Source organism: Pezoporus flaviventris, unplaced genomic scaffold (assembly GCF_033815535.1).
Source record: "Pezoporus flaviventris isolate CSIRO_AGI_PZ_B2104156 unplaced genomic scaffold, CSIRO_AGI_Pfla_v1 ptg000066l, whole genome shotgun sequence".
NCBI lineage: Eukaryota > Metazoa > Chordata > Aves > Psittaciformes > Psittacidae > Pezoporus > Pezoporus flaviventris.
The window spans coordinates 5,094,480-5,120,549 of NW_026892614.1; the positions used below are offsets into that span (position 1 = coordinate 5,094,480).

The following is a 26,070-nucleotide window of genomic DNA, read 5'->3' on the forward strand; positions in this document are numbered from 1 at the left end:
AAGCTTACATAAATGAAACAGCTGACACCCAGAAAAAGGGTTGGATTAAAGAAAACACAACCCCTGCCCCCCCCCAAAAAAAACAAACAACCCAAGACAACAAAACAAAAACCACCAAAAAAATCCACCAAAACAAAGAAAAACCCAACCAAAACAATCAAACAAACAAAAACCAAACAAAAAAGGGCTATTAAATTTATCTGTATCGATTTAAGTAACTTAAAATTCAATGATTTTAAGGTGACTTTGCTCCCAGGACTCTCTGTATTAAAAATGCATTTTTACCAAATCTCTTCCAGGGTATTTTTCAGCAGCTGTTCTTGGGCTGTCATTTACAGCTATCACTTGCTAACCCTAAAAATAATAATAAAATTCAGCTCCCTGAAAGAACACAAGAGTCAGTAACGCACCTGGAAAAAGGATGCATAACAGAGAACATGAAGTACATAAACTCAACAGAAAAGCTACTTGCATGGTTCTTTTTATTCAAATGTTTTGAGATTTATTTTTTAATGTACATGTACATATATAGGTACACATATAATACTTGCCACCTTTGGCAACTGTTGTCTAATGCCAGGATTTACATACAAGGGAAACAGGTAATAATAATAATATCTTGTTTAACTTGATGAGGGGCATGATATACCCAACCAGATGCTTAGATCACTAAAGCTGTTTTTAGTTTTAGTGCTGGGTTTTCTTTCAAGTTTTACTACTTTTAGCATTTTATGACTTCAAGTCATCCAAGATTTGCTACAACCGCTTTGTTATTTTTTTAGCTCTTAATTGTCATCATTTTGTCCCATCTTGTCACTTCAAGCCTCAAAAGTAGATTGAAACATCTCTGACTAGATCTCAGTGGAAGACATAGTGCATTTCACAGCATGTGCACCTTTTTGAAAAAAAGTAAGCGGAACAGGGTCATCCCCTTTTCCAATTTCCAGGCATCACTCATCAACCTCAAGCGTTTCTATACAAAAAGCAAGCCACAATGAGTTCATAATATATCAGCTAAAGAAATAAGTGGCAGCTATTCTTGTTAGAGAAACCACAAATGAATAAAGTATAGAGCAACAAAACCACCCTCAACTTCCTTACGTATGACACGCTTATGCAGAGGATCTATTTATTCCTGAGCAGGCGGGGAAGTACCCATCGGTGGTCAAGTGGGGGACAGGGAAGAGGAAAGAATCTTAAGCTGAAAACCTTACTGACTGAAAAGGCACGAAAGACAGAAATATTGAGGCCTTTAGAAAAGAGAAAGCATTATGAGAACTGTTTTCAAACTGAATACGTTTTACTGATCAAAATGAGCATTTGGTGACAATGATAAAACTGGGTAAGGTATTCAGAAGCAAATTTCTCTTCAACTAACAAAAAGACTTTAAATGGAAAAAACTGTTTGAAGACATACATGTCTCTTTAGAACTTTATCTTTTAGTGCTTTCACATAGACAGTACATAAATCTGTGTGTATAATCAACAGCAATTCAACCTAGAAAATAATTTTTATTTTTATTAGCACTCCTTATATTTCAATATGATCTTTAATATTAGCAAAATTATTTGTGACAAGTATTTGATGTTGAGATTATGGGGTATGTTTCTTCTACAAGATTTAAAAAATACATTCGCATCTGTTTGAATGCGGATACATCATCACAGAGGAGACAGTGCATACAATTTACAAGAGAGATTTGTAGTAAAATTCAGAGATACACAACAATGAACGTCTCGGTATAATACTGACTTGGGACCCGGGTGCAAGTTTTTTAAACTGTACAGGTATTCTTAAAAAGATACAGCATTTTAAAATGTTTACATGTTGAAGCATTTTCAGTAAGATCAAACACTTATTAAAAACAGTAAAATTACAGCAGCAACATGGGAGAATACCTAAGCCACATGAAGATTAATAATTAAAATAAAAACAAATATGAGATATTACATTACTTGGATGTTTGGATTAAATAACAAGGATAGGTAACACAACAATTACTTATGCCAAACCATCAAAGAATCTGGATTTGTCCACTGTATGAACAATACTGTTGTACAGTTCAAAGTTACCATTTTAAAAGAAGTGTTGAATGCTGACTTCCACCAGCACTGTTCTGGAGTGCTTCCTGGTGAACTCGCTTGCATCTTTTAGTCCAAGCCTGACCATGATCCTTTTTCCATCTTTGCTATAGGAACTAAGGATGCTTTTAAATATGGATTCCTTAAAACTAGGCTTATTTTATTTACACTATTCAAAGTTTGCGTTTCCTTCCAACAATTAAATGTGCGGGAGGATTTACTACATGCTATACAATGTAAAAATAGACTTTAAAAAGCCAGAACAGCGTGAGTAAAACTGTACAATGTTTGTTCCCTGCTCCAGTTCATTGCACTATTAAGTTAAAATGGATGAGTTGTCATGCTCAGAAGACTTACTGTAGGATCAGAAAATACACACACACACAGAGGAGGTAAATGCATAATGGTTTAGGTATAGTGCCAAATTAAAAAATACTGAGTTATATACATGGAGAGCTTCTCATCCAGGAAGGAGAATGAATAATTTGAAAGACAGGCCTCTTCACGTAGGACACAGAACTGCAAAAGAACCACAAATACATCTTGATAAACATCAGTGAAGTTAGTCTGTATAAAAATATAATGTACATACTAAAATACTTAAGTGTTGAATTCTACCCTATTAGTAACACTGTAAAATCTAGACATTAGTTGAAACTGGCAATTAGTATATCATCCTCTTCTCAAAAGATAATTGACACAACCCACTATCTTTAACTAACATAATCCAGAAATGAGTTGTCTAAAGGTCATGTCTTAAACAGTGCTTTCTGAGGTGTTCTATTAGAAAACAGAACATTAAATAAACAGGTGATGCATACAGTTATATCTTAAAAATACACACTGACAATTTGAGATTCTAGCTCTACTTTCTAATTCTGGTACCTGTACTTGAATCACACAGTGGGAAAATAAGACATGTCCTTCATGTATTTCTCATTCCTGTTTCACATGTAAGACACAAACCTCAGAGCAATCCAGCTTTCAAACCCATGCTAGCACAACACAAAAGCAAATAAAGAAGTCAGGTCTAACAATCAAACATAAACTTCAAAGGCAAGAAAATGTTCTTGTGATCTGAAATACCTGCATAATTTAAAAATAGAACAAGGTGTAAATTCCTGCTTTATTTAGAAAAAAAAAAAAAATGTTTTTTTTTTTTAAGCCTTTACTAGAAACCTGAAAGATCAGATATGAAATAGCAAAACAAACTTAAAGATGGAAAATTATTCTGCTTTCATGACATCCACAGTCAGAATAAAAGTCTAAAAGTAGTTTAGACATATTTCATGCATTTTACTCAGTAGTAATGTATTGAATATTATTTTTTGTACTGTACTTGTGTCACAATTACTATTTAAAGACAATCAGAAAGGAACACAAAGGTTGGCAATATATACATCTTAGAACTGTTTACTGTAAGGACATATCTGATTTCAAAGGCATTTATTTCAGCTGTAAGTACATACTTATATTGTTATTTGTAATAGTTATGTTTTAAGAATAACACAATTATTTACACTTATGTGTTTTCTTGAATTAAGGAAAAACCCCCTAAACTTGCAGAGGTACAGATGAATGATTTATTCAGTTTGTATATCATACTGGTAGTATGTTATATTCAAAAACTATCCTTGTACATGAAGTTAAACCTTCAAATTTTGTAAAAGCTGGAAGTAAAAACTAATAATCTTGAAATAATGTGTAACAGACAACCTATCCCTAATATCTTTATTCTGTGTATATCTATTTATATCTACGTATATCTAACATTTCATATATATCAAGGCAAGCTTGGACAGATTCTTGGGCGACGTGGTCTAGCGCGAGGCATCCCTGACCGTGGCAGGGGGGCTGGAACTAGATGATCTTAAGGTCCCTGCCAACCCTAACTATTCTATGATTGATTTGTTCTGTAAGTAGCTAAATTAAGAAGCCCCTGCTTCCAGGAGATTTCCTCAGATGTTCTTCATTACCCTCACAACAGTAAAACTAGGTAAATCCCCTTCCCATGATGCCTTCCTCAGCTTCTACTTTAAATTTGCTATGAACTCCATACCAGCAAGTCCTTCCCATATTGTTCCTCTGTCCGCATGCACTTAAACTGATAGAATCAAAGAGTGGTTTGGGTTGGAAGGGATCTTAAAGATCATCTAATTCCAACTCCCCTGCCATGGCCAGGGACACCTTTCACTAGATCAGGCTGCTCAAATCCCCATCCAACCTGGCCTTGAACACTGCCAGGAATGGAGCAGCCGCAGCTTCTCTGGGCAACCTGAGCCAGTGTCTCACCACCTTCACAGTAAAGAGTTTCTTCCTAATGTCTAATCTAAACAGACCCTCTTTCAGCTTAAAGCCATTCCCCCTCATCCTATCACTATGTATAAAAAGTCCCTCCCAGACTTCTTGTAGGCCCCTCTTGTAGGTCAATCAACACCCCCAAGTTTTTGTCCTCAGGGCTGCTCTCAATACATTCTCCACCCAGCCTGTATTTGTGCTTGGTACTGCCCTGACCCTCAAGCCTGTCAAAAAAAAGCAAATCACTAAGTCCCTTTCACTATTACTAACTTCAGTATGGAAATGTTCACTGAAAAGTAAAAAGAAACAAAATCCCACAAAAGGAAAAATGTTCCTTTTAAAATAATTTAGGCTGCATCAAGAACAACATGATCAAGACAAGGTAAGCTACTGCGTCGTATGAGACTCTGCATAGAGTATGTACATTGTCCAACTTTGGGATACTTACCCCTGAGACAAGGTACTCCCTATGGAATAGATCCAGGGGAGAGGTAAACGATCACTGGAAAGAGGGACTTAAGCATGAGGACAAAATGATGCTATTTTTAACATTCTGGAGGACACAAGAGGGCAGTAGAAATTGGGAAAAGAGGAAACTTCAAAAAAGCAAGCACTAGAAATAATTTCAAAGTTAATAAACCTATTCGGACATGCATATGGAGGTGGTTTGAGCTTTTTTCCCCTTAACATGAAAGGCAGAGTCACACTGGCCTTTTTCACTTTTTCCTTATACTGGGTTTGCACACCTCATATTCTGAGGATTTCTATTTCCAGCATTTCAGAAGATGGTTATGAAAACAGGCACAAGAATGATCCACGTTAACACAAAAGGTCAATAGCAATCTGGTTACAGGACTCTCCTTTGAGTCCCAGTCCCATACTTCAGCCCAGCTTGTGCCCAAATTGCCCTGTCAAAACAAATCTACTCAATCATGATTAAACGAAGGTACCAAGTACCAGACACCACATGCAGAAAGGGTCAGAGTGTGATTTCCTACATGATCCAAATTGAGTCTTTCACAAGTTTCAGAATTAGTTTGGTATTTAGTTCAAGATACTCAAGACGATGACACTTCAACAAACCACTATGAAATTCAGATAAAATAAAAAAATATTTTAGTCTGTCTGTTTTTATGATAACACCAGTGAATCTGGCAAGATTTCTTGTTAAATTAACTCAGTCTTTCGCTTCCATTAATCATTCCAGGTTCACTGTGTCCTTTCATTTGTCTCATCACATTATGCCAACAATACTATGGCAATTATTAGAATAGTTTTTTTCCCTGGTATTTTTTCCTTCAGCTGTTGCTTCTATACAAACTAAGTAATTTTTCAACAGTAACCATCAGTGTCTGGGCAACTTTAATTACCAATTCTGTGGACATCCATAACACCCACATAAGACTGCATGTTCTAATTTTTTAAATATCACAGAATAAAAGGACAGTGCTGCCTTAAAAAAAATTGTTAAGGACTTGTAAGTAAGCTTTCCTCCCCCCTCCCTTTGTCTTTTACAATGGAATACAGGGCTAGAAAGAGGGTCCTAATTCTACTGAAAAATGCTACACTAACTGTACTTTCCATAAAGCTACACGTATCCTATTGTCACATAATAATTTACTGCCTTGATCCTCAAAGGAACAAGAAGTTGACAGATTTTAACAAAACATCTTTGATGATATTTCACACATTTCAAAATTTCATTTCTTGATTAAAGCTCAATATAAAGAAATGGAATCCATTCAGTGCAAGACAATAGCTGGATCATACAGTATAGAAATGTAATATTAATACAATTATCACTGTACTATACAGATTATTATTACTGAGCCCACCATTTGTTATCCTTCTGCTTCTTTTGGAAAACAAATTCAAACCCCATAATCCTGATAATAATTTTCACCTTGCCAGGGCATTTTTAGTCATTCCAGTGAAGAGAGCAGACTCTTCAAAAAGCAGGTCCCTCCTTTTATTTGAAATTCAAGAAGTAGCTTGGAATTTCAGGCACAAAAGCTGAACTGAAAGTTGCTTTAAGTGATTCTATATAATCATCTAATCTCCCTTTAACAGGCTTTAAAAATAATTTCCAGACAACAGACAGGTGGCTGGGAATATTTTGTACCATGTGTGAAGCCTCACTGAGGCTTCAGGCCACAAGTTTTAGTGACAGAAAATGAGAAACAGATTACAACTTCAGAAATTATTGGAAGTCTTTGCCTGTTGCACAGGATACATCTCCATTACATTGTAACCCTGTCAGCCAAGCTATAAATATTTAACATAATCTAAACACAGCAATATGAAGCTTAGCTAAAGCTACACTGAAAGGAAGAGTAAATTCTGTGCTTACTAGCTTGTACGCTACCTGCCGTTGGGCAAACAGACCCGCAGAAGATTAAGAAAGGCTTAGTTTTGCTCAGTAATGAAATGGTAACTGTGAGGGAAGAGCATTCTCCTTTCAGTATGAGTGATGTGAGTGATTTCATGCTCCCATCACTTGTGTTTTACAATTTAGAGACAAGAGTGCTTGTACATGACAACCTGTTCGATCCAACATATTTAATGTATGATGCTCATTGATGCATCTACCTAGTAGAACATCCTTCTTGATTTTAAATTCATGAGCCTGCAGAGGCAGAAGTAGGAGGGAACCTCAGTATCAAGCTTCCTAGATCATCCCATCATATGTTCAGCTAATCTACTTTTATAAGCCTTCTCTGTAGAAGATTTCTCCATTTCCCTAGGCAGCCAGTTTCGCCTCAGTGTCCTAGTAATCTGAAAGCTAAAATAAGAGCAGAGATTGTAAAGAGCACTATTTGCTCCAGTCACACTCTCAGAATTCTACCATACGTATTATGATGAAGAGTAAGCAGCTATAATTATTGACAACAGTTCATCCTCTTGGGTCAAAGATTCTGCTTCACAAATCTGATGTTTTGTGCCATCGTCATTAAAAAAAACTTTGATCTTGAGCCTAAATGGCTCTTCAGATCATAAGCAAATACATCAGTGTAATTTAAGAAGGATTTTCAGAAAGGGTAAGTAAACAATGGAGAAATCAAAGGAATCAGCTGTAAGGATTTCTGCATTCTTGTTGTATGTGGTAGTTTTGCAATCCTACACAAAACTTCAAAATGAGCCCCTTCCAACAGGAAGTCTATTGGAACTTCTAGACTACTGCATGGCACTATTCAGATTTTCCTGAAGCAACAGTACACTAAATTTCATCTACAATTTTAACCTGAAAGTACTTTCAAATCTCTGTGACATGAGAGCAATCAGAAGTCTGGGTACAAACACAAAAACCTTTAAAAATCATACAGAGGGAGTTATGTCAAATGACTGTATTTGAAAAAACAGTGACACTTGGAGAACATGATACCAAATGAAAATAAATAGGCAAATAAATAAATAAGGCATGCATCATCCTTTTGTATGCCCATTTGTTCAGATCTGGGGAGTTTGATACTTAGCTTAAACAATAAAGTTTAGTTTAAACCCTAAAGAAGATGGTACCATTTATATGCCAAAAATTAAGTAAGAACATAAGCATTAGTAAGATCTAGGCAAAAATAAAATCAGAAGAAAAACTTTTATAAAGTAATTTAACAACCTGAAAACTACCTGGAACAACTCCTTAAAGCTAAAGCAAGCAGTAAGTTTCAGTGTTTGACATTCTATTAATACAATCAATGTGTAAGACTGGAAAACAACTGACTCACACACAAACCTTTTAAATAAAATGTGAAGGAGGTATAACAAGTAGACATAAAATAAATAATTTTTACTACTGATAAGAAGGTAGTACTTACAATGAAACTATAAGCATTTCATCTAGCAAATGCAATGCTACCATAGGCGGTTTGAATTCCAATTTGGAAAAACTGGTACAACACAGTTTTTAACTATACCTGTTTAATTTTGTATGTCAGACTGCTCTGCTCCTGCTGATGACCTTCAGCTATTTGAATATACACCTCATACTTTTCTATATTATACTGTCACAAACAAAAGAACCACATTTTGTTTATGAACTACATCCTCCAAACCTAGAACAAAATAGAATATAAACAAGAGCTGTGTTTGACAGGAAGGTAACATAACTCATGAATGCTGCATGATTACTCTCTTCAAACATACCTTGTATGTACAGCAAGCTATTTTAGAATAAGAAAATCCCTGCTAAGAAACATACTTACCCTTTAAAATATAGTCTGTTAACAAGCTTGGCACTTTTTCGCTATCCTCTTTCATGGCGTGCAGGACTAAAGTATGAAAAAAACATTTAAATCAGATATAAGAAATGCATCAGTCATAACTTAAGGACAACACTCTCAAAAGAAATAGCATGGACTTGTTTCAACTGCTCACAGGGCTATTAGTATCAAATTAGTAAGAAAGCTTTTAACTGGAATATGAGAAGATAGTATGAGACACATAACATACCTCCACCTGTCACTTGTGTAATTCTCACGGAACTCCACAGTAGATGGATGCAATAGATCCATATTACATGGCTAATTATTACAGTAAAATGTCATCAGTCATACCAACAAAAAAACACTTCTTCCTTATAAAAAAAAAAAAAAAATCTCTAAAAGAAAGTCACCACATCCAGAATGAAAAAGTGCCAAAAACTACTGGAGGGTTGGAATTCTTAGGAAAAAAAAAAAAGAGAAAATTATGCTGTATCTTAAAAAAAAAACCCAATAAATCTTGAACACATGATTGGAATTTGGCATTAGCTTGTACCAATACCAAAATGCCATTTTGGTGACTTATATCAAGTCAAAATTGTCCACCCTTGCACGTTTCTGAAGAAAAGCAAAGCATTTGTACTAGCTCAATTTGACAAATGTAAGTTTGTCTGTTACTCCATAAACAAAACTAATGACAATCCTTTATGAAATGCTCTGGAAACAACTGAAAAAATCAGAAGTACAGAATTATACTGAATAGCAGTATTTAATAAATTCCTCATGAGAGACTCTGAAGTGGAAATATACCAAGTGCTTTATTTCAGTTTTTATGTTGAAAACAGACACTAGTGTTCATAAGTAGAGAATAAAACATAGCTTTGAAAGAAAAAACAATAACCCCAGACACCTGCTTTACTGTCTGCCTTAACAGCAGCAGAGTGAGTCAGAAATCTGCAACTGAGTCACAGGATCAAGTTCCAACCAGCCCACAGAAGGCAACACTGTTAATAGTCTTTACTGTGCATTTGTAGAGACATTTTGTTAATAAACTGTCAACATGAAAAGTTTTCAGGAGGCTTTAACCTCTCTCTGCTTAGCGCTGAAGTTCTGAGAATATTTTAAAGTTAAATTTCAATATGGCAAGAGGATAAAATTTCTCTACAGTAAATATTAAATGAAATATCCATTTGTCACAGAATAAGCATGAATTACCAACTAAGGGTGCCAACTTTCTGATACATGCCAGTTTCTAGCCTTCACGGCTTCAGAGAACAGCTGGAGAACAAGCATACCATGAAGACTCAGAAAACTGGCCAAAATACACAGTTAAAAATCATGCAACTTTACACATATGCAAGTTTACATACATACAGGCAAGGGGAAAGAGAAAACTCTGTGGATTCATTTGGTTTTGAGCAAACCACAGCTAGAAATACGAAGAGGAAAGGATCAGCGGGGGAACTTTATATGCTCACTTTTGGTTAATGTCTGAAGATCTTCAACAGATGGGGGTCCATTTTTCTTCTCATAAGGAATGACGGTTGTTAAGTACTGTCAAATGAAAAACAAGAGTTATTTGACAGTCCTTTTGTGCAATTTATGTTGCTTGCGTTTTATTTTGCAAAAATTGGAGTAAATGACATTGCTAACCACAAATAAAAGCTTTTCAAAAGATCGCATTTCACAACAGATTAAGATACTATCTTTCCCATACCAAAGCTTTTATCACAGGAGCCAACTTCTGTTTTTATTTTTTTTTTTTCTTAATTACATGACCACTTTAGAAGTCATGCAGCCAAACACTAAAATAGTCTTAAAATTTGGAGCTGTTTACAGTAAAAGGCTTCTTGGTTAGGTTTCCTCCTCAGAGCATAGGCAAACCAACAGCAAAAGCATTCCCACTTTCCCTCCATAAGTCCTTCATATATTTAAAGTCACACCCCCTCAAACAATACTGTAAATGCAGATGAACAATTTTCAGACTTGCTCTTCAATAAAACAACAAACTCCCCTATAAATATCATGTGATATTTATCAGAAATCAGAATGTAATTCTTTCCAGGGAGAATAAAATAAAACAAAACTGTAACATGTAACAACCAAAAACCACGTTATATAGAAGGTCTCCTCACCTAGTAGCAACACTTCAGCAAAAGTCAAGTCTAACTTGGACTCTGGTAAAATGGTTCACTTTGGAAAAGGAGATTTAGTATTGCCTAACACAGCTATAACCATTGCCATGATCAGAGCAGGATTATGCACTTCAGGCTCAAACAGCCAAACAGACTCAGTTCTGTGTCACTTAAAGGAACCTATAGTACAGAATGTGCTGACATCTCACGAAGACCTTATGCAAACACAGGGCACCCTTCTCTCTCCCTTTTGCTTTTGCATTTCCTCAGAGACACTTAGCACAGAAGATGAAACTATGCAATGCTTCTTAGGAAACAGTCAATTTTAGATTTCTTTTCCAGCAGACATAACCAACAGGTATCACTGAGAACTGCAGACTTACTAAAATTACTGGAAACAATAGCTAAGTATAAGGCTGTGTTGCAAATCTGCAAATGCTAGAGATTAAAGCAGGTCTTCTAACTCAGAAATCAGATCTCAGCCTTCAGAACTAAAGTAGCATTCTACTTTTCACCCAGGCAATACATTATTAGCATGTTTCACTGGACCAAATACCAATATTCCCTGTTTTCCTAAAAGGTAGAGTTCTGAAAAAGTAATTTTCCTGAAAGAAATGTCTTTCTTAAGTTTCCAGAAATCATCTTGTCTTTCTTATCAATACTTCGGTGCTGTAACAGCAAGTCTCTACAATACCACTATCAAAACTCATTTCCTGAATGCTGTGCGAAAGATAACATATTATGGAAGAGAAAATGACTAAAATGTAGCTTACTGATGCGACCAAGTGCTAAGTCTACTGTAACCTCTAAATTTTTGATGCAGCTTTCACAATATGGTAAGCAGCAATTCCCACTGCAATTTCTAATCACCTATAAAAAGCATTTGATATGCCTCAAAATTGATACCAAGATGACTATTCTGAAATTTCTTCTGGAAACATGATCACAGAAACAGCTACCAATATTTCAATAGCTTTTATGCAGCTGGTGGTGTTGTTTTCCAACTGCAGTATCAGATGAAAACAGGGAATTCCTACTGGAAGTTGCTCTTTAAACACTGAAAAATTCAAAGTAATTTTCACTGATGTCTCAAACACACACACAAAAACGACTAAAATTAAAAACTGAGCAGAGCTCTAAAATGACTGTACAAACTTGTCATAAAGTTTATGATGCGACTTTATATGTAGGAGCTTCTACCTTTTCAGGTATACAAAAATTTGACTGTTCCCCCCCCCCCCCCCCCGCCTTTAGATTGTTAACTAACTCTTCCCTGCTGAAAGAAAACACTTGAGTAGAAGTTTATAATGACAATACACCCCAAAAAACCCTACTTAAATGAACAGTCTGAGAGCAGCACTAAGCAACAGAGCATCTGATGCTTTTTTTTTATACACTGCAATCTGCAATAAATAGATATCAGCAGTTTTTTTAAAGTAGGACAAGGCTTTCATTATGTGACAAAAAACAAACAAAAAATCCCAAATAAAAAACAAATGCAGTAGAAAAATGGATTTCCAGGACTGAAAAGAAAAAAAAAAAAGCTGTTATCTTTCTTACCATTCTTCCCTATTTTTCATTTTAAGTTCTTGTTATTTCCATGACCGGATTTAGGATACAGGAAGGGTAAAAAAGCCCCAACCAACCAACCAACCATACCCCTCCTAACAAAGATACAGTATAAGATAAATCAGGGGAAAAAATATGATCAACATGAATAGCATTAGTAAACAGCTAACTCAAAAAAGTGACTGGAAGAGCTATCCAATCAGTGCTATTCTTAATATACAATAATGCTACCTATATAAAGAAAGTTAGGAGGCAGAAGAAAAGGTACACCTGAATAGAGACGTGTATAAAAGAAACCTTTTAATCAAAAGTAAGAAGGGCTGGCATATCTAAATATGTTTACTTTATGACAATACATGACCTTTAAAATAGCTAAAGATACAGGTAAACAGCTGTAATATGTTATTAAATGGTAAAAATTGCAAGGAAAAACAAACAAACAAGCAAAAAAACCAACAACCAAACCCCTGCACAGCTATCACTGTACAAGTATTGAGATACTGTAGAGTGATAAAAAATGTTAGGTACGCTCTGTGCATGTACAGATCCCCAAAGCTGGGGATAAACAGCTATTTTTACTGTGAGGGTGGTGAGGCACTGAAATGATTCTATGTCTTCATGAACTCTCATACCTTGCTTGAGAAAGAGGGCAAGTCCATGATTTCTAACCTCATGATTCAGAATTTACTTCAGACGATTTGTTTTACCTCCTGAACTCCTCTGTGGGATACTCTAGTCATCTTCCAGACAAAAGCCTAATCAGACATGACTTCTAAACTACCAGGCAGTTTATTGCCTCAATGGACTTCTCAGCAGGGGAAAAAAACCCAACAATATTCAAACGCACTTCTGACACAACTGTATAAACTATAATGGATGGGTATGTGTTAAATAATGTGAAATAACCCTACTTTGTAATGTGTGCCAAAAGCCTAAACAATAACATAAGCATTGACTCTTGACCAAAATACAGAATGCATTTAATAAAATACACCCTACAGTTCTGAAACAATTAAGTATTACTTTGGAAGAAGGCATCAGAATCTTGCTACGTAGGTATATGTAACATCTACAGTAATGCCCACTGAGGTTGAGTCTCTGTGCTGTATATTTCAACATTTAAATAGTTGTTAAAAAGACACAAGCTTGCCGATGGCTTATGTATTTTATATCTGTAACATGCACTGCACACATTTGGCTGCTTTTAACATCATGCAACTTTCCAAGGCCAAAAAAGGCATGCAATACACTCCATGTATTTTCCAGATGCTACCATGTTTTTTAGCTGTATTGGCTCTGAACATTTGAAGAAAAAAGAAATGGCTGGTATATTTAACTAACCTGATACACATTCTTCAATCGGATGTCAGATTTTTTACAGACATGCAACATATTTGAAGCACGCATTATGCCAAAACAGACTTTTAGTATGGGGTAAGGATTAAGTGTTATTATTGTAATGCCTCAGGATATCAAATCCTGACTGTCTTGAGCTGTTGAGGAGAGAAAGACACTGTAGGCTATTCAGAGTCCTGAGGCAGGGAGAGTACAGATTCCAACATTTTTGGCCTATTTTTTTTCTGTCTCAGCATTTATCTTCACCTACTGTCAATTTTCAAGATCTCAGCTCCTACCAAAAGTGCAGGCAAACAGTAAGAAAGAGAAGATAGCCCAGCACCTGTTTCTCTCCACCTGAGTTTCCAAACGTGTGGCGGAAGCCATTCTGTATGACATTTGAGATCCCTTCCATGCTGAAGCGCTAAAAGTAGCGAAAACACAGCGGAAAGAAAAAAAAGGACAGAGAAAAGTTCAGAATACTGTTAATCAGCGTTTATCAAGACTATAAAAGATGAAAGACAAAGTCAAGCTCTTAAGGAGTATTTCAGCACATTTCTATTTTTTCATTCACATACTTAATTTTTTATAATTAAAAAGCAAACTTTACAATGGCAGTTAAGAAGTACAATTACATCAAAATTTAATCAAACAAAATCTTCCCTCTGAGGACCCAATAACTGAGATTTGCCTTTTAAGGCTGCTTCATTTTGAAATGTAAAATATAGTATATTTGAAAGTTTACTTCATGGTATAATATTTAAATTTTGTGTTTAAGCAATATACTTTGAGACATACTGTTGATAACAATTTCTCAGATTTTAACCACCTATTAGAATATAAACTATAGAGGTAGTATGTTTCAGCTCTACCTCTTTAAAACACTGTAAGCTTTCATACTTCCACAACTGAAGCAACAACTGGTGTTCCTGATTTTTCGGTAATATGACCAAATATACACAATTAGTCAATAACATACCCATATTAATTTCAAGCTTCATTACATGGAATCATGGATTCCAATATTTTTTTTAATTAATATAAAATCCTACCACAGTTTTTTTTTTTTTTTCCTGGAACTTTGTAATCCTTTTTGCTTGCTGGAGATGACAAGTCAAAAAAAAAAAAAGCAAACAATTTTAGGTTCTAGTATGAGATATAAAAATTAGCAACTGACAAGAACATAAAAAGAAGAAACTGTCAAGCTGCTGAACAGGGCAGTATGATGCACATGCCTCAGCATGCTTATCTGAATGTATTTATTTATGGGAGGGAGAATAAAATGTGCTGGAATACAGTATTCATTTGCTTTCTAAAACACAATGAAGTCAGTAAATAGACATAGAAGCTGCCAAAGCCATCTTAACTCTTTTAAGATAGCCTGCTTAAAGAAACTGTTATCTTGAAGCTCTGACTATTTTTAACTTCTCTCCAGTTTGCCCTTGTGAGAAAGGCAAAAGTTTTAGAATCCTATGAAAGTGTTTTACCCACAGACTGTACCAAGAACAAAGAATTAAAGCATCTACTTATTAGAATCAAATTATAGTATTTAGAGGGAAATATATTTTCTTAGAGCGTGAAAATTAAACCATACTTTGTATTTAAATGAGACTTCATTACAGTTTTAGTTAATAAAACTACTAATTTATACACTATTTATTAACAGAAACTCACTCTTCACAAAGTTACTTGAACATACGATCTGAATGCACATCCTCAGCATTTTCTTAAAAAAAAAAAAAAAGGGCATAAAGAAAAAAAACCCGAGTGTTGAAGGAAGGAAGCCTCCAGCTCCTGGGAGAAGGCTCTCAAATCTGTGCTTGGTGACAGTGAAAGCTATTTTCAAAGGAACTACACACACAGCCTACAGTCTTATTTGGCAGCCAGTGTGTTCAGTCTCCCTCAGAAAGCAATCTGAAATATCTATATCTTGAAGCAACTAAACATGCAAATGTCTTATATTGGGACCACATAAAATTATACTTGAAAGCATCACTCAAGTTTCTAAACTTGAAACTAACCAGAATAGCTTATGAATCACTTGACTCAAGTTTCAAAACTCTACTTAGAATATCACTTCTTGGTTTTCCATGACCGAGACTCAAAAATAAGTAGATTAGAACTTTCCACTCTGCTCTTGCAGATGGATAAGAATTTCCTATTGTTTTACAGACATACTTTCTTGGAGTTCCATTAAAACTTTGCTAGGTACACAAACACTTTTCATCAGACAGACAAGAGCAGCACTCCATTTGGGTTATATCATGGGAATCTTATTCTTGTAACTTTAGAAATAGATTCTGAAGCATTAATATTTCATTACAAATGTTTATTCCTTATGTTTGAAAAACAAACCCCAAGTCCTTCTAATGTCAAACTGAAGCATTCTTTCCAGGACTTAGCAAAGATGTACGATACATTAACCACATTTTCTGCATCCTATAAGAGACACTAAGAAATTCTAGTATTAACATCCACTTAAGTAATTTAAAAATATACTAGGACAGATAAGAAAGAAAATACTGCATTAACAACCTAATTTCTTTCACTCTGCCTCCTATTATTCAATCTCTGTTTGAAAGACATTTTTGCTTTTGTTGCTATATTTTGCAAATAATAAGCCAAATTATCTCCCCTCTCTACTCCTGCGCTACATTGTGGCCTCACCACTGACTCTCATTGGACATGGTAACTCTACCACAGGTTTCAAGAGATCCAGGGTAAGACTTTTATATTTTTCCTACCTAAAACCCAACATGATCAGTAAGTGTCTGTACAGCTACACCAACAATAACACCGAATTTTCTGCCAGGCTATCAGTGGCACATGCATACTAAAATTCACACAGCGAAACCAAACAGATAAATGCGTTTGCCTACTGACAATAGAACACGCAGCAGTACATCCAAAGAGTATTTTTTGAAAGAAAGATATGCTGATTCCAGGCTAATTCTCAAACAATTAAAATTTTGAGTATGAGAAGAGTAGAATGTTGTATGACCTTGTGGAAAAAAAAAAAATAACCTCAGTAGGAAGTGCCTAAGCCTTGTCTGCAAATGAAGGCATGGAAGCAGGTATTCTGATACAATCTAGGACTATTACTTCCCATAGAAAAAAAAAAACAAACAAACCCCAAGACATTTAAAATGCATAAACAGTTACAAAAATTTTCTTACTGTTCCAGGCATATGACCTCTTTCTTGTTTGCCATTCTGAGGACTACCATTTTTCAGCTTCTTTTTCTTCTTTGCTGTTTCTTTGTGTTCTCTCTGTTTGTTTTGTACTTCTATGAGGACAGAAATGAAGCTGTTTTTCACTTCCTTCTCAAACTCCAACTCATCTCGTAGAGCCAACTGCTGCACCAGTTCCTCAGAATAATCCTTAATAGCAGTCTCAATTTCTTCTAGCAACTCATTTAACTCAGCAACAGACAATCTTTTTACTCCTATAAATAATTTATATAAAAAGTAATCTGTCAAGATTTTAAGCATGAGAATACTTATGGAAATTACAACAAAAATGTACTCGGAAACTTTTCAAAACAAAAAATTAAATTCTAAACCTACATAGAACAAAACAACATTCCCAAAGGAATAAATAGATCACAAGGCAACTAGACTAGCAACAAGAAGGTGGCTAAACTTGCTTCTTATTCCTGAGAAATCTGAGATAATATACAAATATGAAGGCAGATGAAGATATCCCTGCTCACTGAAGGGAGGTTGGACTAGATGACCTTTGAAGGTCCCTTCCAAAAGAAACTTTCCATGATTCTGTTGTAATTAATGAAGTACAAGGAAGCCCTAATACTTCAGAAGCTAAGAAACAATTGTTCCAAAGACATAGGTGCAGATTACCCAACTGCAATCCTGACTCATTTATGATGGATCAGTTGTGGCTCTCAAAGCCTACAAAAGGGCTACACAGGAACTACACAGCTGATGCAGGTGAGTGAAGACACAGTAATTCAAATACAGAAGACTGCTTGGGTTAAATCTTAGCTATTCAAGCTACAGGACTCAGTTGTGTAAATAGAGCTGTAACTAGTTTTATTTTCAGACTGTCTTAATACATGTCTTTTCCTATCCAAGAAAAAAGTAAATACAAGCTTTGATTTCCTGCTCTCAACCCTAAATGTTAACACCTCTGACCTGTCTTATAAAAGTTTCTAGGTAAACTCTGCAACAATTTCAGAGAGGTACAGACTAATTCTGAAGCAGCTTTGCACGCAAAAAAAGGTAGCAAGAGCTTCTCATAAAGTAGCAACCTGAAAGATGTGAGAAACTGGTGAAGCAAAGTTAAACTATCTGCCAAAGTAACTCAAGGCTGGTTGTCAAGACTGACCTTTAAACCATAAAGATGCAACAGACAAGATGAACTCCTGAGGCAAAGCAAAATAAATACGATATGAAATATCAAACCAGCTTGATTAGCTCCAAACCTAAGGACATATGGAACTGTCAGAAAAGCAGGAAGCCCTGCTGAGCAGGATATACTTTGTGTTCACATTCCTGAAATTTATGTGTTGAGACAGCTAAGAGTCCAACCATAAAAACAGGATCTCCTCCAAAAATCTGAAGTGCACCATAAACTGTAAGTCATGTCACAAAAGATCATCTAGTTTTCTGAATCTTCCACAGTATTTATATTGCTGACCCAGACTACTGGAAAGAAAGCACTAAACTTCGTAAAAGGGACCAAGGTAGGGTAGAAGGATCATCTAGCAAATATTCCTTGGGTTCATATCACCTTTGAGACCTGATTTTGACAAATATGCAAATGAAATAAATTCCTATCATAAAACTCATTAATCACAAGTTTCTTTCACATACAATTCAACCTACTACAATTAAACTATACATGTAATTTCTCCTTTCCTTTTGTATAGAGAGGAACAGATGATTTCATTTGAGTAGAAGATGATACAAAGTGCTGGTCTGGGGGGGGTGGGGTTTTTTTTGTCTTTTTTTAAATTTTATCTGAAGAGAAATGGAAGGACAAAAATATGTGAGGTTCTTACGAGAAAAACAAGGCAACTGTGGCCTTATTTTTGTGTAGTGTATATCAAACTATGAAACAGTGACAACGAAACACTATTTTCTCTCTTTTCTTTATCTGAAGATGTATAGCTCTCCAGAGTTTTAGCTAGTCTTCTTAAATGCACTGTACTGTCCTCAAGAAAGTGTCTCAAAGTTCAATAAAAAATGACTGACTTATCACTTTACCTATGAAGGGACCTCACTCCAGTGAATCAAGCTTCAGCATATTTGCTTTAATCTGAAATTCCATAAAGTTTTATTTTTATTCTAAGTTATGAAAGCTGACAAAGATAAGATTTCTATTTAGGTTCTAAATCCAGGTTACTCTTCAGGGCAATTTGAAAATATTTTTGAATCCACGTATTTCATAAGAAGGACTTGCCATAAAACAAACATGTGCCAAACTTGCCATTTAAACTGTATTCAGCAATCATAAGAGCAAAATACTAAATAAATATCACTTACTCTCTTCATAGCTGTTGTTCGTACTGGATCTCTTGAGCGTCTGAATTTCCTGGGAAAGTATGGAGAGCCGATCTGATTGGGTGGGTGTTTCATCATCTTCTGGATCAGGTGATTCCTGCATCATTTCCTCTATTTCTTCAATCACCTTCAAATAATGAAAACCCTAATGAAAACCCTCCTGCACTAAGAGAAACTGCCTGCAATTTGAAGAAACCTGGTAAGAGCTTAAGGGTTTTTTTTACTCTCAATTAGCAAAGATGCTGTTGGACAAAACTAATACCATGAATAGATGGAAGAGAACCAACAAAGTCTTACCAACATTTTCTCACCATCCTTGCTCTCTGAGAATAAGCCTACCTTTTCAAGGTAAACTGGTGAACTCATAACAAGAAGTGTGTTGAAACTAAACAGTTATTTATATGTGAAGGTACACATGGTTCTGCTTAATGGAACTAAACTAAAGAGTGACCCAGAATATATGAATTCCTAAGTATTCAGTCAAAGGAAAACAAAACAACAACAAATATCAGCTACCTCTGCACCCCTCATTTCACTACACATGTTTAAACAAACAAACAAATCTCTGAATAACCTGAAAAATCTGCTGTGCTTATGAAAAGTTTTATGAACTGGTCCATCATCACCTCAAGGTGATTCGCATCCCTGAGCATAAGACCCGAGCGACATAAAATACGAGAACAGAGAGCTTACTTTGCAGTATAACAATGACCATATTTTACAGGTTAAATTATTAACTGAATAGCTGAACAACACATCAACTTTTACAGGTTTAAAGGCTGCAGTCAGTGCCAAGATCCACCTCACAGTAAAGAGCTGAGACAGTTCAAGCAATCCTGTCTCTTGTACCCTTAATAACCATGTCCATCAGAGTTCACAAGTAACCATTTGAACAACAAGAAAATACATTCTTGTATTTGCTTACTAAAGGAGCATCTTACTGGACCGTCATTAACGTTACACAGAAGAGCAATTTTCAAGATAAAACTGAAGTAAATCCACAGATTTGGAACAGAAACCTTTAAACACTAAGTAATTTGAAAGCTTAGTGGCAGAACTGTTGATCTGCTCTTGCATTTGGCAAAAACTTTGAGGAATTCTCACTAAACCACAAAGCCACATGAAGCTATGAATGGCTACACAGTCATGGTAGAAAACTACAAACTCTACAATACCACTGACATTCTGAAAACATTATTGCTTCTTAACAGATACATTTAATTTAGCAGTATTTCTGACTAAGTCATGGTAAGAAATGCATAAACATTTCAAAACCCCTGAACTATCAACATGACCTGAAGCATTTAAAATACTTTTCAAACCTGAATGATCAAATATCACAAATTATTATGACCCTAAAAAAAAACCAAAACTAAATAAAAAACAATCAAGAAGTTTAGCTACAGTGAACAGCAAAGAAGAACAAAAAAGAATTACATAATGAAAGAAAACACTACACCAACAAAAGTGTCTTTGCTGAACACTTACCTGCTCTGCTGTGAAAAGTGGTTCATCATTGATGCAGGAAACAATGATAGAATGCATATCCAACTGTTCTCTCAGCTCTTCGTCGTCTGACAGGTCAAGGTTCAAGTTATCGTTTACCTAGAAAGCACCAAAATGTGTTTTTATATAAATATATACACACTTTTGTGTGTGTATACAATCCATGTATGTATATATATAAAAAAACAACCCTGGGAGCTAATAGTGAATTTTAAGAAACAGATTCCCTGCTCATAATTAATGGCATCAATGATTCTTGCTGTCAAATACCTGGAAGCTGAAATACCTTAACTGAAATCAAAACCGCAATTGGAGGAAGTTAAAATAGTAGTCAGTAAAGTCTTTAAATACCCTCAGCATACAAAGACCATATACACTGTGATGTGCAGACACCTACATGCAAGGCAGTCAATCCAATGTAGGTATTTAAATCTTAAAGGAAGAAAGACGACTGTCAGTGTGGGATGAAAACCTACCCTTACCTAACATTACAGAAACCTGTTGGTTTATGTGTTTCTATACTTCAAAACCAAAACGTGCACATAGCAAAGGAAAAAAATTAAGTCTCCTCCTTGATCAGTCAGGTATTTTTTACTCACAAAGTGATATATTTTAGTTTATTTAAAAATGTGTTTGCTTTTTCTGCTTTTTGTCTATTACAAGGCTCCAGGCAAAACAAACTAGAAAGGCCCCTCAACCTCCCAAAGCTGCAACCCCTAACCTTTGACATTTTGAGCTCAATTGCTTTAAATGATCTTTGGGTAATTTACAAGCATTACGACTAGCTGTATCAAGTCCTCAGGGCCACTATATCAGTTTTCAATTTTTGTTGCAATTCCTCCTATTTTCAGTTTCTTCAGAAACCTTACTAGTTTTCAGATTCATTGTGAAGATGCCACTGATATCCCCAGAAAGCTAATCTAAAGGGGGAAACACACCATTTGTACTTCTTCAGCCACTAGAATGAAGTCAAATCTCCTTTTTTTTTTTTTTCCCCAAAATCTGAATTTCAAGAAGCATGCAGTGGCAGGGCTACATTAAGAATATCTGTTCACCTACTGCACTGATACACCACAGTTTTGACATTCTTTAACACCTGCAGTCCTCAAATATTTTTCCATGTATACAGGATTATGACAACAACTATGCCAACAACTAGATCACAGCAGTTGATCTAGAAGGAGGTCAACTTCTTCTCCTGACATCTCCAGAAACAACATTTTGAGAGACTATCAAAACGTATTTTGATAATTTAGGCTCCTAAATAAACCTTCTAAACCAGGACAACCTCCAGCTGATGCCACGAGTCCACCAGGCCTTCCACACAGCCATACTCCATGCCCATTTCTGTCCTCACATTTCCATCAGGGAATGACCCATTCAAAAGCAATCTAACAAAAATAAAATAAACATGCAATTGCACAATCCTGTTCCTTGTACCACTGCACAACACTTCTACCCAACTACTTCTTTCACTGTCAGAGCCCTATAGCGCACAGATCTGTGATGTGAAGCAACAAAGATCAGACAAATCACCTTTATTTGGCCTACATCTTTTTCCCTACAAAAACAGGAACAGAAATCTTTAAGCACAAGTTCAACAGCATATTATTAGTTTCAAATGCATAAAAAAAGTGCCGCTTAGCTGTTGGCATTCATTTTAAGAAAGTTAAAACAATCTACTAGCTGGTCCATATGTGCTGCCACGTATCCAGAAATACTGCTGAAACACAGAAAAGTAGGAAAAAAAAGTATGTCAAATGCTTCCAAACAGATGGGCTTTACACAGAAAAAGGCATGCCAGGTGGGGTGAAAGCTGAAAAAAACTTGATACATGTTTAATCCATAAACTGATTTTCCCTCTACTGGCAGCATAGCTTAGATTCCTTCTAAAACAGCAACACCACTATATTTTTTATCTAGTTCTTCCATAACTTCCTGCAAACAACTTACAAAGACTATATGAAACCTTTTTTTTTATATTGTACCTAGTTCCTTATCAAGAGATCCATTGGTCTTCTAGTCCATATTTCAGTCACACAAGGTTGAAGCAAGAGGGGTTTTAAGTCTTTCTACTTTAAATATAAGGATTTAATTACTCAAAACCCACTAAGAAAATCTGAATGCTCACTCTAATAAAAAGCAGAATAAACACAAGTCAAATTCAAGGGATGATCATCAGACTCAAATTGAGAAGGTGAGTTTTCAACTGCCCTCTTGCCCTGCTGAACCCCAAAGTATCATCTTCAGCAGAGCAATCTTTGTTCATGTCACAGTAAAAAGTAGCTGTGGATTATATAACAGATGGCAGAAGTCAAAGCATTACCCTATTCTCAGGTTACACACAAGAGATATTTTTACAACACAACTCAACTTCACTGTGTTTAAAATATAAGCCACTTGTTTCCTCAGAAGACCTGGGAGATGGGAATACTGCCTAGCATTTCTTCCTGAAGCATTTTAGTCCACTTTTAAGAAGATCAGAGGACAACCCTTTCTATAATCCTCTGTGAAGTTCTTCTTTCCCTTCTCCATCCCCAGACAACTATTACACTTGTTAAATATGAAAACCAAACCAAACCCACACTTCACTGTCTCCTGCGTCACTTTTCCTGTAAAAGAAGACACTTTAATCTCTACTTGAGAGCAAAATGAGATGAACTTAAAAAAAACTAGACAATGCATTTACAGTACTCTCACTTCTATTCCCCCCTAACCCTGGACAGTGTTCAATGTGAAACAGTAGAAAGATTTTACGTGAAAAACTTCCTCATTTTACAGTTTCTTCTATCACCCACTAGCTCTAATGACCATCTACCTAAGACTACCCCTGAATTATGCCAACACACAAAGATGCCAACATACATCGATGGTTGGTTGATTTTATTTTTTAAAACCTCTTATGTATAATGTCAAGCACTAAAAATATTTTAACAGATTTAATAACACTCTTTTATACAAATACAAATTGTTTTATTTTCCTGGCAAGTACAAAAGGTCCAAAGAAGGTATTTCTGCTGATCAGAACTTACCCCTTTTTCAGAAAGATTTAGCGTTGGCAAGTGCAAAGCTCTGGTGTGGGAAGATTTCCAGTCAACTGGCATTACGTTACCATAATTATCAGTCAAAGCATTCCAAATCCTGGAGAGAGGAATAACAGAACAAAAATGAAGACCACAAAACAAGCAGCAACTGATCAGCAGCAAATATGCTAGTAATGCTATTTCTATCAACAACTATTTATTCCTCCCTAAATATTCAAGTTACTGACAATATTTTTTATAACGGTTTGAAGCTAAGAGAAAGTATTTTTTTTTGACAAATATAATTTATTTCCCTTTATACCCAACAATGTATGCACAGTGGTGAAACAGAACAATGCTATGAAGAGACAACTTCATTATTAATTATATAACCATTCTCAGAATCTTTCTGGGGGAGTCCATCCTTTAATGAAATTTGAGCTCATCTATAAATCCTATACCGACTGTTCCTATTTTCCTTGCCTTTTGCACATTAAAGTCTGGAATTAGCAGAGGCTGAGTAGCAAATCCTGAGACAATTCTTTCTCAATTTCTCTTTGCTCTTTCTTCCTCACCTTCTCTTTCATTCTTCTTCTCCTTCTCTATCACAGAATAATGAACATGCACAAATTTAACTAACATTTTGCAATTACTTAGCTTTATCCAGAAGTACTCTTGCTGAGCTCAGTCCACCACTCCTGCCTACAGCTGATCTTTATTATGTCTACTGTGCACAACCTCTCTGGCATACTACAGGCTTGCATATGTGGCAGCCCTATTCTGCTATACCATTTCAGATTCTGAAACAGAGCAGCCCTGTTAGCAAGTTGCTGCCTCAAGTCAGCCAACAAACCCTGCCTCCAAGTGCTATGCTGCAGGGGCATGTTTGGAGTGGTTGCCTAGCTAGGCTCAGAGGAGGTCACAGGAACAGCCAAGCCACACACAGAAGGCAGACAGAGCCTCACTGCTGCCCAATATGTTTCTGCTTCATGGTTCTCCAAACTTACCTCACTGTTAACCATAAATACCTAGTCTTTTGCCAACTGTTTTTTTTTTTCCTTCTTTTTTTTTCTTCTCTTAGAATAAGGCATACAATTTAGGTTCCTCAAAGTAAAACTGCAGTATTCTGAATGAAATTTACTGTAAATAAAGTTACTAGCATAAATGCCTGTAAAATAATGTTAAAAACAGGAAGGCAGCATAGATCATAAAGGCTCTTCTGCTCAGGGGGCAAAAAGAAAAAAAAAAAAAAAGAATTAGCACAGTTGAGATTTTGTTCACCTGCTTTCCGTTCTTTCCATGTTTAATTTCAAACACTGAAGGAGGACATTTCACAAGAAGCTAAACAAATCCTACTCTCAGTCACTCTGCATTTCAGAACAGCTACTTTTACTTACCCCGGAGGGAAGCGCATTGGGATGCTCACGCACAGGGATGCTCACACACTTCCTTGACGGCTCGGGAAATACAACCAGAAGGCTCCGGTCCCGCAGCCTTCAAACCCTGCTGGGACCCCGCGAGGTAAAGGCCCCGTGGCAGCTCTTACCCGGGGCAGGGCTGTCGACCTACAGAGCCCGCACTGCCGACCGGCTTCACGCCCCTGCTCCGGCCGCACCTTCAGGCCGGGCCAGGCCTCCCCTCCTCGGGCGGCCCAGCCACCGCCGCTGCCTCTCCCCGCCACCCCTTGTTCCCCAGGCCTGCACTCACTCGTCGTCCTGCAGGGCGCTCTGCTCCGTGAGGGGACGCAGCGGAACGCGGCTCTCCCCGCCGCCAGCCCGGGCCTGCGGGGGCTCAAAGCAGAGGGACAACCTCGCCCCCAGGTCTCCACCGCCCCAGCCGCCCTTGTCGCGGGCAGCCTCGGGGCCGCCGCCCGCGGAGGGCTGGAAGCCCGAGAAGTCTTGCCAGTCCCCGGGGTCTCGCTGGGAAGCCGCCGCCGCCATGGCTGCCGCGGCCGCAGCTGGCGACGCCGGCCCGCGCGCTCCCGGCAGTGCGCGCTCCCGGCAGTGCGCGCTCCCGCAGCTCGGGGCGGGGCGCGTGACGGCACGGGGTTGCCCGGCGGCCTCAGCGGGCGGGGCGCGCAGGGTGCTGTCAGTCAGCGGCCCGGGGCTGTGGCCGAGCGCCAACCGGGCGAGCCCTGACACTGCCTGTGGAGCAAGAGCAGAGTCCGGCCCGGCAGGAAAGCTGGCTCTGGCCACTGCACTGGGTGCGCTGGGTCAGGTGCTTGTGCGGCAGCACTAGGGGCGGCTGACCGGGAGGTGTATCCGCAGTAATTTCACTGAACCTGGTAACCTGGAGATGGGTAGCTTTTGGCTATCGCTTTTCCCTCCATTGAGCTACATACAGAACAAAGTTTTGGGGATACTTAGCTTTTCCTAGCGCTTTGTTAGCTTCTGATGGTTTATTT

The 26,070-nt window shown here is 37.0% G+C and overlaps 1 protein-coding gene across 2 annotated transcripts; it reads right to left on the reverse strand.

Annotated features, from left to right (window-relative positions):
* Positions 1 to 465: 465 nt before the first annotated feature.
* Positions 466 to 25,662, reverse strand: FEZ2 (fasciculation and elongation protein zeta 2). 2 transcript variants are annotated; one of them, XM_061471073.1, is made up of 9 exons: positions 25,374 to 25,662; positions 23,676 to 23,784; positions 20,626 to 20,742; positions 19,120 to 19,264; positions 16,792 to 17,060; positions 13,959 to 14,039; positions 10,055 to 10,130; positions 8,580 to 8,645; positions 466 to 2,601 (listed from the first exon to the last, which is right to left on the reverse strand). In XM_061471073.1, the coding sequence occupies exons 1-9, from the start codon at positions 25,604 to 25,606 to the stop codon at positions 2,585 to 2,587; spliced, it is 1,113 nt and encodes a 370-aa protein (XP_061327057.1). In that variant the 5' UTR covers positions 25,607 to 25,662; the 3' UTR covers positions 466 to 2,584. The 2 variants fall into 2 exon arrangements, with proteins under 2 accessions (XP_061327057.1, XP_061327059.1); XM_061471075.1 differs by lacking the exon at positions 13,959 to 14,039.
* Between the last annotated feature and the right edge of the window lie 408 nt (positions 25,663 to 26,070).

Excerpts from the sequence above, each read along its gene's own strand:
- FEZ2 (XM_061471073.1), bottom strand. The coding sequence starts at position 25,606 with ATGGCGGCGGCGGCTTCCCAGCGAGACCCCGGGGACTGGCAAGACTTC. Across the intron at positions 17,061-19,119 it reads GAACAACAGCTATGAAGAGA|GAGTAAAAAGATTGTCTGTT; the intron begins GTAAGTGATATT and ends AATTATTTATAG. Across the intron at positions 8,646-10,054 it reads TCTTCAGACATTAACCAAAA|TCCTGCACGCCATGAAAGAG; the intron begins GTGAGCATATAA and ends TTCATACTTTAG.